This window comes from Diuraphis noxia, unplaced genomic scaffold (genome assembly GCF_037042655.1).
Source record: "Diuraphis noxia isolate RWA-SAM2 unplaced genomic scaffold, SU_Dnox_SAM2 contig0003, whole genome shotgun sequence".
Taxonomy (NCBI): domain Eukaryota; kingdom Metazoa; phylum Arthropoda; class Insecta; order Hemiptera; family Aphididae; genus Diuraphis; species Diuraphis noxia.
The window spans coordinates 77,248,554-77,270,780 of NW_028301713.1; the positions used below are offsets into that span (position 1 = coordinate 77,248,554).

At 26.2% G+C, this 22,227-nt stretch overlaps 1 protein-coding gene across 2 annotated transcripts in view; it reads left to right on the forward strand.

Annotated features, from left to right (window-relative positions):
- The window catches only part of LOC107173566 (A kinase anchor protein 200), a 40,260-nt gene that overhangs the window by 13,010 nt on the left and 5,023 nt on the right, over positions 1 to 22,227 (forward strand). The window contains exons 2-3 of one of the 2 annotated variants that reach the window (XM_089222608.1): positions 9,418 to 9,754; positions 12,598 to 12,888. In XM_089222608.1, coding sequence (XP_089078734.1) covers positions 9,557 to 9,754; positions 12,598 to 12,888 — 489 coding nt within the window. In that variant the 5' untranslated portion in view covers positions 9,418 to 9,556. The remainder of the gene's footprint in view (positions 1 to 9,417; positions 9,755 to 12,597; positions 12,889 to 22,227) is intronic. The other variant, XM_089222609.1, reaches the window with a different exon arrangement.

The window sequence follows — 22,227 nt, forward strand, 5'->3', positions numbered from 1 at the left end:
CCATTGTTGATCAATTACAGTGGATTTAAACTTGGCAATAGAGAGGGTTATTAAGTTTGTCATTGGCTGATATAGATTAATAATTCCATCAACTCATGTCTCATAAAAGTTAGTAAAAACTCGTTCTTCTCCCAATAGATGTGAAGGAACAACGTTAGCAACGTTGTTAAAGTCCTGTAAATTATTTTTATTTATTTATGTAATCCGACGCGATGCTCTACGTTCGACCCGTGACCTTGAACCGTGAAAAATTATCCAGCAATAAGTAGCTTCCATATGAGTATTTTAGATAGCATTTTGTAAGCATGAAACAGCGTTAAGAAACCGGTCCACTTAGCCTCCGGGTATGGCTATATTGACCATACCCAGATTTTAAACGAAGATGGTTCTTGTTTGTTTTTGATCCTATTTTCGGATACTTGAATGCTTAGAGTAAACATAAATCAACCGGATGTTTTATCACGGAAATAGATTTCCTCAGCCTGTGTTTATGCATTGTGTATGTCTTATGACTATATGTAAATGTTAGTATGTTATTTGTGAGCCTCTTAGTTATTCGTTGTTTAAATATCCATGTTGATTGCTTAACAATATTAGCAATAAATAAATATTGTTTTTTTTATTTAGTTTTGTTATATATATAACATTTAATTTTAGAAACAAAATTATATTATCCAGCATTTTTCTGAAAATGTTCTGAATATATTTTTACATGTGCGTAATATTCATATTTAGAATGCTAGAAATACTTTGATTAAGATTTTGTATTAGTCTATTAACAGGAAAATGCTAATAAAAATTTCGTTTGATTCGTATTGACAATTTCCTGCGGACTTATAGTAAAAATACGGTACCATTCATATTTTGTTGTTAAAAATCAAAATGCGTCCTTGTTGTGCGTGGACGGAATGGTAAAAAAGCAGTCGATAGTGTCATAGTCGCGATCACGTATTTAAAACTGGTATTTAATGTACATCGTACTTCGTGCGCCGGATTCACATTGTCATCACGATCGGAATAAATAATAGTGAAATTAAGAATACGTAACAAATCGAAAGCAACAACGCCATGCGCCCCCTTCAACACTGAAAAGTGAAAAGCCCGAAACATTTTCGTGGCGTTTTTATTTGTTGCGTATGTGTGTAGCGCAAGAAACAGTTTCTCTTGAAGTCCAGTTAAATCTGTACGAAAAACATTCTCTAATTTTGTTATCTGTGTAATATACCTATTCTTTTTTACACCGATCAAAACTTTTATTATTATAATTAATTATTTTACATGCTAAAAGATCCTTAGATCCAACAATATATATGTAGATACCTAATTTATTCATAACATTTTTTAGTGTTTTACATACATTTGTTTATCTGAAAAAATCTATAACTCTTTAAGTATATTATTAGGTAAAATGAAATTTTATGCATGTAGTTTTTATGTAAATTGTATTGAAAATGAGAGTTTGCTAGCTTTTCTATGCCACATACGGTTAGAAATCGATTTGCGGTTCTAAAACCAAAGATTACACTTAAACTTAATTATTTAAAATAATTTAATTTGAAGTTTGACCTGTTGCGTATCTTATTAGAGTCGTATATTATATGGAGAGCTCAAAATTTGGGAGTATGTACAAACATTGTTTCGTGCAATACATTAGTTTGATAAAATATAAATATAATTGCAATTTTTTACAGGACTGTAGTAGGTTATAATATTAAACTTGTTGTTTTTGGTGTGCTAGGACGTCGTATTATTTATCTACGTGTTACCAACATATATCAAATAGTTGATTGCAAAATTTAAAATTCCCTGTTTCAAAATTAAATTATCATAAAAATATATAACCCTCAATAAAATACTTCACTTTAAATTTGATACTAGTTTTTTCACTATAATATTAAAAATAACGGAATAAACTAGATTCTTCCGAACGTAAAATTTGTTTGTAAGACTGAGACAAGTAGCTGGCACATGCAACTACGACGTTTTCTTAAACTGTCTCAAAACACATTTTTATTATATTGATACTATTTTCTGAGAAATAAAAACGAGCAAATATAACCATTAATGTTATGTTTAACCAGATGTCGTTCATCATACAGAATTACATGTGTAAAGGTCATGTTAAACATATTTTTTTGTAATGAAAAGATTTTTGCTAATATTTATATTAGTAATTTTGTGATTGAACAATGAATATTTTTGGGAAAAGTTAATTATTTTTTTATTCTTGAACATTTTTCTAAGTTTTAAAGATTTATAATATTTAGTTTATCCATTTAGAATGAAGGAAAATTATGTTAATAAGTAATAAGTACCTAATAGTTTTAGTTAAGTAATAGGCATGTCTGACAAAAGTTCCAAATTAAAACTGAAGCGACATACCACTGGCTGTATTTATTTGCAACAGTATTTATTTTCTGTTGTGAACTTCCTTACATGTTTAATCGACTTGTATAATGCATAGGTATCTCTCGACTCTCGTGTAATGTAATTTAACATGACTGTATCAATGAAAACCGAAACCGTGACCACAGGAAACTTGATATTTTTGTATTCTAATTAGGTAGGTAGTCATTTGACTTATATTTTCCCTGATATGCATACAACGGTTTTTATTTTTGTCAAATGAATTAGATTTTACCTCTTGATTAAATTTTATATTATATTGTGATAGTAAATATTATAATTTTTTTGTTTAACAGATAATGTTTATTTTTATACTAATTTATTGTTTCAATCAATTTGATATAAATAATAAAGATTAAGCCACGTACGTATATGTATAATATTTCACTGGTTGAAATAACATTTTGATTAAATTGTTATTAATATTATGTTGATAAAATAAAAATAAATTCAATTTTATATAGTCTTATCTGAATCCTGAAGTATGCAAATAAAGACAAAGAGGTGCATTTTATAAATATTATATAATATAAAGTCGATTTACGCAGTTAAAACAATATATTTGATTATAATAAACTCCATCATGGATTAATATCGTTTATATTTAACCGTCATTAAATAAATTTATGCTGTATGCATAGCTAAACTTTTGTTTGTGTGATCCAGTATTTAATGTCGTATCAATTTAAATTTTTTATACTATTAACAATATAAACCTTTAATACGGGCTTTAATATCAAAAATTCAAATATGAATTTAGATGTAACAAAAAATGTTAACATCGTATATTATTGTTGGTATATGAATAAAACATATTGTTTTTGCACATAGTATTTTAAGAAAAAAATAATTTTTAACCAACATCAATTTGAACGATGTCTAACGTATTATTGTTTTATTGAAAATTCTATTTTTTATGTATGTTAATTAATAGCTATCTAATGCCGGGATGCATGAAATATTATTCTAATGGTTCAATAAAATTTAATGGACTTATCACTGGCCAATAAACATTATGTTAAAGTGACCATTAGCTCACTATTGATTGTTAAGTGTTTAGTGATTTTTCATGAAACCTGGCATAAATATATTAGTCATAACTAACACAATCTATAAACAATTATATTTTTGTATATTTTGTTGAGCTTTCTTTATTGATATTAATCGTATTGATAATGTATTTATGTGTAATTAATTTAGTTAGTGTTTAGTGTTATTTCCACAACTTAGTATTTTTATTTATGTTTAATCGTCTTTAAAGTCTTGCTTTCGTGTCAAAATACAAAAATGAATATAAATCACATATATAGGTACTCTGTAAATATTGTTTATCTGATGCTTATTATACATATTATAATGTTATCGAGAAATACATTGCTAATAACATTAATTTTAAAAAAACGTAGTAAACTATTATACTGTAGTATTTAATATCAATTTTTAACGCGTGAATATGACGTTTATTTTCTCTTATTTTTCGGAGGTTGATAATTTTTAGTGTTTTATTTTGAATGAAGTTTTTGTCATACTTCTAAATTTATTTTGTGTTTGATAGAAATTGTTTAATATGTATAATTATTTAAAGGTTTACTTGAAAATCATAAAAATCAAATTCCTAATAATTTTTACAATCATTCTGTTTGGTTTATGTATATGAGTTACACCATAGTAGAATAAGAGCGGCAGATGTCGATAATCTTCACGTTTACAATAATTTTATTCTACAGTATTCAGCCATATGCCTAGGTATTATGTCACTATCAATATTGAATTATGTGAAAATGTTTATTTTAAAGCTTTAAAAAGTTATGAAACAGTATCAACGATCGTTAAGTCGATTTGTGTAGTATAATATATTTATAGATTGCTATTCTGCAATTTTATTTCAACAGTTTATCACATTTACGACCTAGTCGTAAAATGTTGACTGAAATTCTTTACTTAGAACTGATGTAAACATTTTAATTTTCTAAATTAACAGAAAAATAAAATTTCTCGTTAATCATTGGTTAAACTTTCATTGAATTATTTATGCATTGATAACTATATGCCTATAATATACCATAACCTACGAATTTGATGAATGTATTATAACTCTAATCATGAAAATATGTACTTCATTAAAAAATTTCTTGTTAAAATCATACTACCTACTTATATACATTTAGAAGATTTTCCTCGTCATAAAAACTGCTAGACAATTAATAATAAATAATGTCAATATTCATTAGCCATTATAATCATAATATTTAATATGGATACATTTAATTACGTTTTTTAAATATTAATACTTTAAATGTGTTCTGATTAGTGTAAAAGCTTCGAGAATGGTGTTTTAACGAAATGTTTTTATCTTATACCTTAGTTTACTATTTATAATATACACATTTTGTTATCCATCATTGACTAGAAAAGTAGGAAATATTATGTACCTACTCATATTTAAGTATGTGTACGACCCTAGATCAACAGTCAACAAGATGACTGAATTTATATCTCAAGTATATTTTTGTCATCATTTAACGTTCATATAACGTATATATTATTTTATTAATAAGACCACTTTACTTATTATTAGTATTATAACTTAAGTATGGTCGTAGCATACCTATAAAATAATTATATTAAACTATATTATAGTGTAAGCATTGTAGGTAGGTACCTACCTTATTGTTTTATATAACAGTGGTTTTCTCGTTACTCATTGTCGGATCACATCGTTGAAACTGACTAATTTTAAGTTAATCGATCAATACCGCAGTGAGTCATTTGAATCGTTATTACGCATCATTATCACAATTCGCGACACTAGGCAGTGTTGGCCATGTCACATTGAATTTCGACCAAGGTCGTCTTTTTTTTTATTTAACATACCTAATAATATTACGTATAGTGTATATATATATATTATATTTAAATTCTTTATAATCGTATACAATATAATCTTTATTATCAATATTAAAATAATTGTTCCTATAGCTGTTGCATAGTTTATCATAATACTTATTGTTACAATGTTTCTCGAGAATTATACTAGTAAATTATTGATTATCATAAACCTATATTGTAGTGTATTCTGATTTTAATTAGCTACTTAAAATTATTTTTGTATTATATTTCTTGAAATTTGAATGTTTATTTTGTTATCAAATTAACTTATTATGTTTCTTGTAAAGTTGCAAAAATAATTGTGTTCAAAAAAAAAAAAATATTGGAACAACAAACGTATAGACCTATCCCTCCTCACTACCTCAGATATTTGTGTTGATGAGGACATTTTCCTGGATAGGAACGTATTGATACTGTTTTTGAAAAAAAAGCTGACGTCTTCCTATATTATTTTAATTCTTTATAAATTTATATTTATTATTTGTTGGTTGTCATCTCATTTGATGCAATAGAAAGTTGTATAATAATAAATAGGTATATTTAAAATAAACTAAGTATTAATATCAGATTTTTAATTTAGTGACTTTAAAGATTTAGATATTTAAGAATGACTAAATAATTGCCTTAAATATTCGACATTTCTGATTCTTTTATCATCCTTAAAGACACTAATCTAGAAAAAATTCGCCAATGCATTTTAACCGTAATAATATCCCTAAAAATTGTTTTAGCAATTTTTCAGCAAACAAATAATAAATAGTAACTTATAAACACGATTACGATGTAATACCGACTGACCAACTATTATTTGTTACTGAAGTACAAAACTACAGGTGCACAAAAACGAATGTAGAAAAATAAGCCACGGAAAAAAGTCAAATTACAATAACTAAATATATAACAATTAAAATTAAAGTATTAAATTAGGTATTATTTAAAAAAATTTTCACATTATTGGTCATATTTTATTCAATGCATAGCATTTTCTTTCATTTTATTCGGAAGTAAATTCCCTTACTTTTGTTAATATATAACTTTTATAAACTATACTTTCAGTCTCGCCCATCTATACAAATACATTTGTACAAGAGTACAATTACAAAAAACATTTATGACATCTACATACTGTTTGTTGCAAAAATAAAAATCAGAAAACGTATTGGAAAATGCTGACCAAAATTCTAGAAAAATGTTCTGAATGGCAATTATATTCGGATCCAACGATCTTTCATATAGCTTTGAAAAATCTGTAATAAACACAGTGAAATCTGTGTTGGGAGAGCATGTGCCTATTAATAGTTGTTTTTTACCATCTTACACAAAGAACATAGCAGATCGCATTAAGTTTAGTTAGTTTAAAAATTAGAGTGAATTGATTTATTATGAAATTTAAAGGTAAGATTTTGTAGTCATTGTCATGTGCTTTTTATTAAATTTTAATTTTAAAGCTAGATTTTGTATTTTAAAATCGTAAATTGTTTGTACATCTTAAAACACTTTTAATTCGCTTTAAAATTAAAAGATAATAAAAAGTATATAATATATATCATAGCTCAAATAACAATCTTATCTATAAATTGTATATTGATTCAATTCACTCGAATTTTTAAACTAACGAAGCTAAACGTGATATGGATGAATGAAAAATTTGGTATGTTAAGTACTTGTGAGACGGAGACAACAAATGTCAATGTAACTTATCGTTCCCCTTAGGCATAGTATAATAATTAATATTAGATCCAGACAATTTTCAGCTACAACATTGTTAAGCATTTCAGAAGTAGTTTTAACTTACATTTTTTTTCCAATCAGATTTTCTATTTTATTACAATTAATTTCATAAGTTACCTAATGAATACGCATTACTTATTTTGTAATTTTACTTAAATAAAGTAATGACTATTTAAACAACATTATTATTAATACATTAGTAATTTATTTAATTATATTACAATTTTTTGCATACAAACAATATTACGAATGTATCTATGTAAATATGTTAAATAGGTTTAAAAATATGCAAATCTATCGCACCTAACCTTATTATTTTAATACTGAGTTTTATAAAATAATCAATATAACGATAAATGACTCATTCAACCACCCTCTGTCCAGTTTAAATAGTGGAACTGTTTGAAAACCACTGGCGTCGACGATGAGTCACTTGTTCCTTGTCGGTTGGGGCAGACGAAAGGGGAGAAAGTGTCGTCTTATGTTTAGTGTGTATATCTACCGTTATGAGTTTTCCATTAAAATAGATGGTGAATAGTTGTATTATTTAGCAATTTACTCAAACGTCAACACAATATAAACATCAATTTCGTCTGTCCTCGTATACAAAAAAATTAATAATTATTATCCTTTTTATTTGTAGATACATAATAAGGACTTTTCAAAGAGTACTATTTCAAGTAATTAAATTTGATTACTAAAAGCTCTGATACTAAACTTTGACAATTGTATGATGTAATTTGAGTTACCAATTATTGGCTGTATAATAAATATAATTCTAGTTATAATACATTTAATCATTTTGATCCAATCCTTAATTTTCTTCTTTACTATTAAAAATTATTCTAAAAATCAATATTTAGGGTTTAATGATAATTTATTTGCATTTTCATTTAAATACAATTTTTACCTATCTCATACGTTTTTAATTTGTACCGTTACTTAAAAACATAAACTACCTCATGCATATATGATACTTCACAACACTATATTTATTTTTATTTTTATGGGATAGTAACCAACACGATGCTAATTTAAAATAGCTTTTTATTAATATAATATAAAAGTACATTGGTAGTAATTTACGAGGTAATTTATCATATGACAATTACGTTAGTTGAATTTTCATATTTATGTTTTTTAAGCTATTCAAAATATATTAAAATAATATCTCGCATTTTATATTACTTAATTAATTATTATATCACCATCTTATTAAAATCATTTATCTTTAATCGCAAAGGTTTATATATCGTATAAAATGTATACATAGACCATAGTTGTGTAGAAAATACTTGCTATTTTATTATGCTGTGCTAATGATATTGAGTGCATGACAAATATTGTTTTACTACTTAATTTTTCATATTGCTAGTGTTCGATTATTAACTTGTTTGACATAATACAATTTCAAAAAGTCATATTTATTAATCTATAGGTACTTTAATGTCGGAAAATATTTAAATATATCATTTATTCATTAAAATTTAAAATTATAAACGTATGATTGCATATACCATTTTTTAATATTTAACATTTAAAGTATAGTTATATAAATATTATCATGGGATATTTATATTTTTTTAGTTCGAAATTCAGAATAAATGCAATTATATTACATTTGAACATTTTTTTTTCAATCTCTGCATAAACTATACATTTTGCATTGGGTGTGCATGTCATAGCAATAAGAGTCTCTTAAGTGGCATATAGTGTAACTTAAACATACATCATAATGCAAAGCTAACATAATACAACTAGGTTCAAGGACAAAGGTAATCACAGGATGTATACAAGACATTCCCGTTCAAATTGAATTATGTCTGGTGGCCAAGTCAATCGCTTATCCACTAGTCTATCTATTTAATTTTTATTATTATCAGTGCAACACACTTTTATACGGCTCACGTATAGATGGACGTGTATTTTTAATCACGTACCTTATGCATTCTCGTTTCATTATTTTTTTTAGTTATACAAACCACGAGATTTTCTTTTGAATACTGTGTAGGTATTACCGGAAATCATCACTATCACGGATTCCCAAAATGTTTTAACCAAATATCGATTGTTACTGTCGCGTATTTTATAAATTTTAAACGTGTTGTAACTAATAGTCGTCCGTTTTACTTTTCATTTTAACTGCCAACTGTATGTGCATTGAATAATTCAAATTACTTCGAAAATAATGTTAAATATTGAATAATAAATAGTTAAGTACAGATAATCTGGGTATTAAATAAATTATAATTCTTTATTTTTAATGAACAAATTCCACGCCGATAATTTAGACCAGTGTTTTCACAGATAAGGTTGCAATGGTGTGACATTTAGGTTAATAGTGGGGCTAACGATAACTAATATTTGATTTTTTCGTTATTATTGTTTCAGAATAGTTTGACTAAGAAGCTGTGTTACAAATCAAACGCTGCATAGTGTTTTCTTTGTAATTGTATTAAGTTTTATACACATAGTACGCAGAAAACCGTTTTTTTTTCATTTCGGGGACTAATTGAATAAATTACACAATATGGGAGCCAGACAAAGCAAAAGATCTGTTGACATATCTGCCGGAGCCACAAAAGCGGAAAAGGTTGCAGCTGGAGAACCTTTGGAAAATGGAACAATTACAACTGCTTCAGCTGACGAAAAGCAAGTGGTTGAGGCTAACGGTGGAGTAGAAGAAACAACCAAACAGAATGGATCAACGCCTCATATAGACGAAAAGGTATAATTTTGAATTATATTATTTTGTAAAAAAATTTAAATACTATTTCATTTTAAAGATTGTATTTATCTTATGTCGTGTATGATATACAAATTAACGTATATAGTTTTACTTAATTGTTTGATTTGAGTAATAATGATTAATTTATTGTCCCACATCATGTTAAAAATATTTTATAATTCTATTTTAATAATAGAATGTTATAGCGACATAGATGGCAAACATCTTAATCATGCGAGACTCTTATTATTGAAATGTGTAATAAACTAAATATTTTTATTATTTTTAATATATACTTTAATCCGAATAAATTATTTGAAAAAGAAACATATTTTAAGATGTATAATATTTAAATTGAAACACTATAATTGTATAGCTTCCATACCTAATTATTTTATTTAAAATATTCAGTTGCATTTAAACATTTTTGTTTTTAACGTATGTTAATTTTAGCGTCACGGTTTTCTTCGGTCTGTTATCTAACCTAGACCTTTGATTTGTAGTGGTTTTATCTTGTTAGTTGTTATGCTCTATGATAGGTATGTAAGTAGTGAAATATTCTCAGTGTAAATCCTATTATCTAATGTTTGGGATGATAATAATTTATCATATTTATTTAAAGATAAATTGATTCATCCAAAAAATTGTATCATTTGTTAAAATAAAATATGCAATATATTTTCTATACTTGTCGAATTTTTATTAAATAAACGATTATGAACACGGACTTAAAAATAATAATAACTTTAACATTTTATTCTACAAATACAGTATCTATTAATTATTTAATAATTAGATTAAATTGTATTTTATGATATAATATTTTAATTCCTCAATGAAATAACCAGATTAAATTAATTATCCATCTCAATAAATGGTTTTGTTTGTGTCATATTGTGGATTGTCAAAAAATAGTGATTATATACATTATTATATACATCCAAAATGTAAGAACAATGTAAAATCCTAATTACTTTTTTAATATATTATTAATTGCACCATTAATAACCTGAACCGTGAACACGCTCATTACTTAGAAAACTTAACGTTTTAGGAAATATTATTTTACACAGTTGAATTTATTTCCAAACAATGCTTTTGAAGTTAACATAGGTATACTGTCTACTACTTATTCTAGATTCGGGTTTTATAAATCGAATCTTTCTGAAAAATATTCTGCTTCTAAATTGGTATGAAGATAAAAATAATGTATGGCCATTCTTAATCGTAAAAAGCTTAAAAATTATAACGATAACTAAATATTTAAAAAAATAACTTTTATTTTATGAGCGTGGGTTTGAAATAAACAGACCAACAGTCATGTAAAAAAAAGTAGTTTATTAATCTTTTAATTTTTTTATTTTGGATCATCATTTAGAGTCAATATTGCAATAGCTTACAAAATGATAATATGACTTAAATACTGTTATTAAAATTATGATTGTCTCGGACAACATCCTTTTGTGTTATTTGTATAAACACAAAATCACTATCTATTATTTGTCTCATACATCTGTACTTTAAACTTAATTGAATTTATCTATATATTACTTATGCCTATTATAATAATACAATACGTTTTAATATTAGTTACATTATAACTCATGATATTACTATCTAAGTAATAAAATAGGTACCAATATTTAAATGATACACTATAATAGGCATGAATAGTGAGGTAATGTGAACATTTAAATTTATGTAGGTATATTACAGTGAATTTTTTCAAAATAATTTCTTAATATTCCATGATTTCTCGATCAACTTAATAGAACACAGTATGAATAATATTCTTTGCAAATATATAAATAAATACAGCAGATTAAAAAATATTTAACAAATGGTAAATATATGTCATAATGTCAAATTATATGCCAAGAATTATTTTAAGTTTCTGAGAATCAAGAAAATAAATTATTGTTTGCGTAGGTTTATAGTTTTCTCCCTAATCGTTTAAATAATTTACTCAAAAATAAAAGAATAAAATAATTAAAATATTAAAATATTTCCCCTTGTAAAGAAATTAAAAATGATTATGCTTCCTAATAGCCAAGAATGCGATTTCGATTTACCAGATTATCATTTGATGACAGCTTAATAATTTTGAATCCAACCAAAAATTAGAGTATAGCGTGCATCCGAGTTAATTCCAATGGTTAATTGTTTGTATCAACTATAATTAAATGAATTATGTATAGGTACTGAGTTTTATGTAAACTACTGTTGAAAATTATTATTTTATATCCTAGGATATGGTTTGCATCGTTTTAATAACTTTATCACAATGGTTTAAAACATAATATTAAGTTTTTAATTTAATTTTACTCAATCTTAATAAAATATGTTTGGTTCAAATTCAACAATACATTTATCATATCCATACCTGGATAGAGCCATAGTAGTATATATTATCTATGGATAGAGCCCGTGGTTCTTCGTATTTAAGCTTCACCTTTTTCCGTCCTTAGATCTAACGCTTTTTATAGAGTTTTTAATTGATAAAAGTAATCATAAGAGATGATAAGAAGTGATATTATGAGTTTTATCCCGGCGTCTCAATACTAGCGAAATAGATATTATTAGATAACAACCAAAACAAAATAATGATTAAAAAATTGATTATATTGTTTAATGATTGTTAAAAATAAGTTTGGCATTCATATATATATATATAAAAACATGCTAATGAATTTTATATAGATATTTTAATTTTTTTGTTACGTTGAAATATCATAAAAAAACACCTGTACTGGCTGTACTAATGAATAGGTCTATAGTATTGTCGTATTAAATATAAACAAAGTTTGTAGAATTTGATAACATTATTATAATTATTTTTCTAGGAAACTGCTGAAACCGAAGATGTTAAGGAAACTGTTAAAACTGAAGTAGAAATCGAAGTTGGGGCACCAATTTCTGAAGCTAATGGTGATGTTGAAACTATTGCCGATGAATTGTCTAAAACTCCGGTAGACGAAACAGCTACAGAAGAAGTTCAAGCATCTGCAGAAAAGAAGCGCAAGAAGAAAAAATCATGGTCATTCAGATCCCTCAGTTTCTCTAAAAAAGATAAATCTAAACCAGCAGTTAAGGAACAAGCCGCTGTTGATGTAAAGACCGAAACAGTTGAAGAGGTGAGATACAATACTTTTTAATTTTAAAATTAAATGTAGATAGATATTGTTAAACGATATCAAGTACTTTCAGTTATCTATACCTAAATGATTTCAGGGGCATGTCATGATTTTGTTTTGTTTTGTGTTGTGATTTTGTTATTTTAATTATTAAAGTATAATAATATATGTTTTTTATATAATAAAAAAATTAATTTAAAAACTAAGAAAGTTAATGGGGGGGGGGGGGGGGGGGGGAGATGGCTAGAACCTCCAAAATCACCCCCTGAGCACGCCCTTGATTGCGTTTAGTACATTATTATCATTGTTGAGTACTATTTGAAACTGTATTGTTAAGTTTAATGTTATTAAAACTTTAAACGGTCTATTTTCAATGTCATATAGCCGTATATGAGTCGAATAAATCATATCACTCATAAATGAAACCAAGAATTTTAATGCTTAATGATATTTTAGTGGTATGTACCTCCTTTCTAGCATAATCTGGGATTCAAACAATTAATATTATAATTTATGATTGTATAAAGTAGTTTACAATAAGTAAGAAATCGTTTTTAGTTTGACCAAATATTACTAAGCTCAAAGACACTCTAAAAATATGTTATCATTAAAAAGCGGCCATATTTTTGGAGGAAGATAATATTTTTGTAATGTATAATGGTCATACTGATTTCTCCCCCCCCCCCCCCCCCCCCCCCAAAAAAAAAAAAAGACTAATTCGTTTATCAGATTTTCATATGCTACTCGTAAAATTTCTTATCAATGTCCATTCTGATGTATTTTTTGTGCTATTACAGGTAATAATATTACTGATAATTTTCCATTATATTTCACTATAAATTGATAGGTTTTAGGTTTCTAAACATGTTTAGAACATCTTATATTCCAGTTATGTCCGCCTTTTAGTTACCAGTACGTAGTTACGATTGTATTGATATTAATTTGTCCTTTTTAATATGTATATTCTTACTTAAATATGAAAAACTAGAAATAAACTTAACTAGAGGCTTATAAATATTGTAATACGATAGTTGAACTGATAAATAGTTTTATACATTTTCGAGTAAATTCATACTAAGCAGTATTCAAAATATCAAAAGAAATGTTTAAAATGTATTCATACTAGCCAATATTAAAAAGCAAGTACATAAATTTAAAGATTATTTAATTGCGGAGTTGTATTTTATTGGGCTGTGTATTAAAATATAATTAGAAACTGGGAATTTAGCACGCTCTCAAAATTAGCTTTCCTAATTTTTTTATTATAATCTCAAAATTCTCGAATTAAAAGCAGTTGTACTATTTTATCATTTTTTTTTTCAAAATTCAGTTTATGCATTGAATAATATTAATTTTTAGTTAGATGTTAGTGTGATAATAGTATGAAATCATCTTAATTTTTTCCAGCCAAATTTTGTCGGTTTTGTTCTACTTTTATTATTCTTGGCAGCAGCATGATCACAAACGTAATCGTGAAACCTTGAACCTAGAATGGTGGAGGACGTTGACTTGTTTCAACACCCGATGTGTGATAGTCCTACAATATATCGGTTTTTCTAATAGTGTTGTACACATACATTTATGTATATTATACATCGCACTAGATCACACGGATGTTGATAAAAAATTTTGATTGTTGCTAATGAAGAGGCCAACGAGATGCGGAGAGTTGCACTATTACAGTATTGGTATATTATATGTTACACTCACAATCAGGACTAATAACATTTGATTTCTTAAAAATGGACAACAATAGCCGCTTGAAAATTGTTGGCGTAAACAATAAACATACAAACACACCTCTTTGTTGTTTATAGTATATAGCTATTATGTTCAGGCGTACGTGGATATAGTTTGAGGGTTTTCTTCCAATACAATCTGCGCTACACGACTTATATTTAAAGGAAAGTGATCAAGGAATTACGAAGTTATTGTAATGTCGTGTTTTTTTTTAATTCTAAAGTATTTTTTATCCCTAAACCACACCTGGATAGCAAACAATTTATAATAAACTCCGTCTTTCCTGGAGGCTTCTGATAATGTGTGCTGTTATAGTATTTGTTTAAACAAGGTTAATGTATAAATAATTAATAATGGAACCATCTACTGTTTTAATTTTAATGAAAAGGATTCCTAGAGTGGGTGTCAAGAATAATGACTTCCTCTTACTTAACTCCAGTAGCATGTTTTTTCTAAGAGGTACTTTGCGTACTAAAACTAGACTCATAAAAGACTCTTGACATAAAAATTTGTCTGTTGAGTGTTTTCATTACAGGTTTGGAGATTATTTTCGGGGAATGTAGCTGCTAAATTCATCTGTCTCATAAATATTTAATAAAGTAATTAACATCGATTTTGAAATCAATTTGTATTATGAATAAAATGTAAGGGATTTTTTTTAATCTAAAATTGAGTTAACTTTATTAAGATATTATTAAATATAGTGTATTAAAGACTTATATTTGATTTATACTGAAATTTCCAAACTTATTTGCCGACATAAATAGATTTAAAAAAAAATCAATCCCTTATTTATTTATTGTTCAATAACTTAATATTCTCATTTCAGACTTTCAGAGTCGTTTTTATGACCATAGGTCATGGTTAAAATGAATAATGTGTAACTGCGTATTATTAAACATGTGCTTTAATTTAAAACTGTTAGATTTTCACCAAAAGGCATTCAAAGTCAAGTCCTAACTTCAATATACTCGGATCTGTCTGATATTGTACTAAAATTGTAATCTATTCGGTCTATAAATGGGTTTTTGTGTTGAAATAATAAATGCGAGGTTTGTAGCAAAAAACAAACGGATAGTATGGAAAGTTACAGAAGTATTGGCTTACCAATTAAAAAATTATTGTACGAGGCCATAAACAAATATTAAAAAACAAATAATCTGTCATACAGAAGAAAAAAATATATCTGGTCTGGAAGGGTCTAGAACGCGAGACTCTCACGATCGATCGCTACAGACCCGTCGCGACGCCCTAGTATCCATAGCAACACGTTGTACAGTGGGCCTTCTGTAACGTTTACGTGCGTATTATAATATCAAACCGGCGGGTACTGGCTATCCTAAAATTGAATATATCCGCCGCCCACCATCATGATTTGTCCGGCCTGGTATTTATTATGTTTTATTCCTCCCACACCCCGATTGACAGTATTTATTCAATTAAATCTACTTAATTAACTCAATTGGCAGTATTCAAGGTGTGAGTAAGATATTTTGAAAATAAAACCCCGTCGAGTGTATTTAAATCATAAAAAAAATGAATTAGAAAGAAAGACCCTCTTATTCATTCAGCATTATAACACTGATACTAACCTACCACCAAACGCCGGTAAATAATTACGCAGCTCAATCATATTTTCCTGTTGATCGAATAGTCGATATTTAGTTCAGCATGAAGTATAAATAATATGTTCGAATGATTGTGTATCAATTAGATTATCAAATTTTATTTTAATTGAATAAATCATCAATTCAAAAAAAAAATATAATAAGCTATGTGGATTAAGGGTTTTATTTTGCTTGTTTTTTTAAAAGTAAAATAATTTTATATTAGTATTTTTTAATTATGCTTTAGCAATTCGTTTCATTAGTATTTTTATTTATAAAATAATATATTTATCTATTATCTTATTTACTTTTTTAGTATATTTATATTTTTTTTTATTCTTATAAACTTAAATTTTTCTGTGAAACAATTTATTATGTTTTTTTAATTATGTGCCAACTGAATCATAATTCTTATCGTTCAATAACATAATATAATAATCTTAGGAATTTGTCTTTATCTTATTTCAAATACACTTGTACATAAAAGTGTCTAAGTATTTACCTAAAAAATATATGCATAGTGCACACATAAGAGCTTGAAATTGTAATTAATTAAAAACAATAATATAGTGAGTATAAATTTAATTTAAATAACAGTCGTTTATAGTTCATATAAAAAAAAAGATGATGTCACACTGATGTTTATGTCACACGTGGGAAAATAAGTTCACAAACGTATTTTATGAATGATTGGAGAGTGATGTCATACTTAATAAAATGTAAGAAAAATATTTTCGAGATTGCCTTGGGGCCTTAATTCATTATACTATGTTATACTTACTTACCTATATGATTGTTATGTAAATTATTGTTCAGAATGTTAAGATATATTTGTTTTTGGTAGCATCAAACTGAGAATATTTTTGTATTAGTTTTAATTTTATATAAATTTATTACAAATCTTTGTGAAGGTGTTTCCATTAATCAGTGCATCTGAAATGACAACATTTTGCAAGTTGCGTTAATGTAATTATGTTTGTTATGTTTTGTACCTTATAAATTACTAGAAATATCTTAAGCAGAACTATTGAGAACCTATGATTTCGTTTTTATTATCACTTGTCTTGCAAAATCAATTATAATTCTTTATTGTCATGTTCATTATTTACATTATTCGAGCATTATTATCTATTTATTCCGTGTTGTAAAATTATCTTTCATTGTGTTTTCTCTGTTTTAACAATTGATTCCATGATGATGGATGAACAAATAGTTTTTTTGTATCTTTAATTCTTGAAATATGTTGCTGTCTTGTTGATATGACTTTTTTTAATCTTTTCAAGTATGAATACTTAGCAATAGTAGTTTTTGTACAGTTGTTATTTTGTTAGAACTCTGTGAATTGCATAACAATGATAAGCGACAGTTCAACTTGAAGCTTATATTTCTTAAACACTATTAGACTGCCTCTCATAAGATTATATTTTAGAAATGAAAACTACAAAATATTTAAGATTTGCATTATAATAAATGTATTAAAACCAATTCAACGCGTTTTTTTAAATTAATTTATTGGTTATAAAATTCAAGCAAATTGTAAATTCCGCTAATATTTATATCTTGATAGGTATTTTTTTAAACTTTTTAATATTCCAGTTTCATAGTAGGTAAAATAATTAAAACAAAAGTTAATAAATTGTTTCAATATTTGTTTGTAATCAAATAGATAGTTCAAAATGTTCAATGTTCATATAAACCAATGAAAACAAGTAGGTAGTTATGTGGTATCTATCATGAAAACATTTATTAGAAAAAAAACAATATTTCATATTTTATTATATTAACTAGTAAATTAATTTTTTTTTTTAAACACAATTTATTTTATTAATCAATCATATTTCTTGGTGTCTATTGGAATATTTTACTAGTTATAAAAGCCAGTAAACTAGTTTTCGACCTAAAGTTTTATATGTAGGTCACAGGCTACAGCTGAAAATAAAATTAATTATATTGTTCTTTAATCGCTGTTGTTTGAGAACAATATTAATGGATTCCGAAAATTAACTGATGTATAATAATGGGAACACTCCATAAAATAATATTGGGGTCCATAAGAAATGCATTTACAGAAGCGAGGAAAACCTTCAGGGTTTGTGTAGGAACAATGTAACTAACGGTGAAATCCAAAGATCGCGTCCTTCGGAGACATTGAAGACGAACAAAAGCGGAAGGCGCGTTATTCGTTTTTCCCCTTAACCGATAGTTACCGATACAAACAATATTGTGGCACTGTATAATAATAGCTTTGTCGTGTCTTCAACCGGTTTATGTGCCGCCGGGGTACATTGAACCATGTTGGTTTTTTCTTTTTCTTCTGTTTTTCGACAAAGACCCAACCTACCAACAGTTGTGGCGTGGTGTTCCGCAGCAGCGTACCATATACTTTAAACACACGCACGGGCTGTTAGATACTGCTACTGATGTACAAATGGCGCGTAACTGCGGAACGAGGGGAGTACGCTGCTACTGCCCCACCATTAGTTAGGTTTCTGGTATACGTACATTATAATAATAATAAATTGTCAAATTCTACAAGGTACGTGAGATAAACGCGTTTTTTAAAATGGTATCAAGTGTAATAAATTTATAATATGGGAAGGAATGCTTATTTAAAATATATTTTAAGAAAAAATAATAGGAAGTTAGGTGGTACACATATGTAATATTTTTACAACATAAAAAGAGTCGTTTTATCCTGTGAGGGAAAAAATAAAAATAAACAGTTATGTTGTAGACTCAAAACTTTTTTTAACAGTATAAAATGTGGTTAATAAACTATGACGGAGATAGATACTTCGTTGATAAATTGATGCTACCATATGATAGTCTGTTACCCCAATACTGTAATATCATGAAATATGAATACATTGTGCGGCTATACCTATCCATCAGACTGTATTGCTTTTATCTCCGGAAGTCAAGTACGATATTTTTGATTTTTCAACCAAATGGTCGCGTTCATACATCAAAAACCAAAATAAACGTTTATATGGTACCTATTCACATTCCACAATATAATACAATACGGTAGATATAATCGTTATTATCTTTTTATTCGTAACTATCAAAGTTATGCATGAATTAAATAATCTTCTAAAAAAAATGCAAACTATTCGATTTAATCATTACTTTTAAAAGCACTTTATAAAACAATTAAGAATCGTTCAAATAATTTATACTATATAGAACTCTTTCATCGCAATTTATTTAATATAGTATTAAAAATTTTACAAAGATATTTTTTTAAACATTAGTAAGCACATTCAATAGATTTATGATTTTAATAAAATGCGACTTAATAACAAATCGATAAAACCTACAGTATTTCAAAGAATTGGTACCTATGTAATATACAGGGTGATTCTTTTAAGTGGGTACACTAATTATCTCGAAAAGTATTTACTTTTTTCAAAATATTTTTTTACATGGTTTCAAGTTGTTAAAAACCCAACGTTTTTATTAAAAAAATATTTTTCTAAATATTTTTTATCTTTATCATTTTTTAAGTTTTTACTTTTTAGAATCACAACATAGAGTTTTAATTTCATATTCCAAAGCAGAATATTTTTCTAAGTATTTTGATTCATAATAATCGAATTTAGGACGAGTAGTTTATGAGTTATATGTATTTAAAGTTTAGACAAGCGGAGTAGTGGACAAACATTTTGCGGGGTAACCCCGTACCACTCCACTTTGCCAATCTAAACTTTAAATACTTATAACTCAAAAACTACTCGTCCTAGATTCGATTTTTATAAATCAAAATACTTAGAAAAATATTCTGCTTTGGAATATGAAATTAAAACTATGTTGTCATTCAAAAAAGTAAAAAACTTAAAAAATGATAAGGATAAAAAATATTTAAAAATATATTTTTTTTAATAAAAACGTTGGTTTTTTAACAACTTGAAATCATGTAAAAAAATATTTTGAAAATAGTAAATACTTTTCGAGATAATTAGTGTACCCACTTAAAAGAATCACCCTGTATTATGATGATAAAAAATATATGTTTTGAAGGTTAAGATAAGGTTATTTTTTGATAATTATAAATACTCAATCAATATCTTATTAAATACTTATCCAATATTTGTTTGATTTTTAGTGTAAATATTTGTGTAATAAGGACTTTAAACCCATGCTATTTTAATAGTTAAAATATTAACTATCATAATATAATAGTAGGTGCTCATAGTTATGTTGATTTATTTACAATTTACAATTATTTTAAGTAATCTGAATCTAAGCTAACATATTCATACTTCTTAATTAGTAATTTTTAAGGGTAATTGTATAATACTTAATAATACATTATAGAATCTAAATAGATATTCAATGTTAATACATATTTTTATTATTTTTAAATAATAAGTCTCACTTGTTAAAATATATTTTACTATTATTTATCCTAACATGATTTTTACCATATCATTACTCGAGCTCATGTCCACTAAATCTCAATACTGAAAGCATAAAACCGATCAAAATGAAACTGCTATCAAAATATAGCTCATCACTAGTACTACTTGTATACAGTTATAAATTATAATACAAGGTGATTGATTTATCATAAAACACTCATTATTTCAAAAAGTATTGACTTTTTTCAAAATATTTTTTTACATAGTTTCAAGTTATTAAAAAACCAACGTTTTTATTAAAAAATTATATTTTTAAATATTTTTATCCTTATAATTTTTTTAAGTTTTTTACTTTTTTGAATGACAATATAGAGTTTTAATTTCATATTCCAAAGCAGAAAATTTTTATAAGTATTTTGATACACAGAAATCAAATTTGGAGTTAGTAGTTTATGAGTTATAAGTATTTAAAGTTTAGATTGGCAGAGTGGAGTTGTACGGGTTACCCCGCAAAATGTTTGTCCACTACTCCGCTTGTCTAAACTTTAAATACTTAAAAATCATAAACTACTAACCCAAAATTCGATTTCTATGTATCAAAATACTTAGAAAAATATTCTGCTTTGGAATATGAAATTAAAACTCTATGTTGTCATTCAAAAAAGTAAAAACTTAAAAAATGATAAGGATAAAAAATATTTAGAAATATAATTTTTTGATAAAAACGTTGGTTTTTAACAACTTGAAACCACGTAAAAAAATATTTTGAAAAAAGTCAATACTTTTTGAAATAATGAGTGTTTTATGATAAATCAATCACCCTGTATATTTGTAGAGTTGTTATTGTAATTTACGAAATTACATGAAATATAGTTCAAAATTAAATTATTCTATTTATTTTTTGTGTTTATTTAATAATATTATGATAAATTATAAAAACCACAACTATATTCAGATAATAGGTAACTACTAACTAGCTATTTAATGATATGGAATAGATTGATAATAGAATAGTTTTAAAGTAGATAAATTAACATGCTTACAATGTATTTGTCATATGATCGAACTAGGGCATTAGATATACGATAGGGCTAGGCTGAATAAAATCATTTGATATTGTTGTTCTTTATGAAATGTAATCGTATGCCGTTAATTATTTTAATGTTCGTATTTTATATATCAATATAATTATTTCAAAAATGTTCTTTCTAATAAACATAATGTTAAAATCGTTATACCAATACTTTCAACTTTGCAATACGCATATAATAATATTGTGGGTACGTAAATACTGCTACAGCCTAAAAGTTCTAAAAGATTGATTCTAATTAATAAGAAATTTTTTAACGATGGTGGAAAAGTTGTAAATTAAATACTAGTGTTTTAATGGAGTTTATATAAAAAAAACGCTCTACAAAAAATTTTCAGTTGAAGCTTAAAACGATTATTTTTTTTTTTTTTTTTAATAAAAGTAATTGTTAAAAAATTAAAATCGATCTTTCTATCAGGATATTCTACGTACTGAAGTTCAAATTAATTATTTAAGTCACCATGTCGTTTTAGATTTATTCTTTCCAGGCTAAAAAGAAACTAATAATAAAATGTGTAAAAATTAACCCACAAAATTAAAG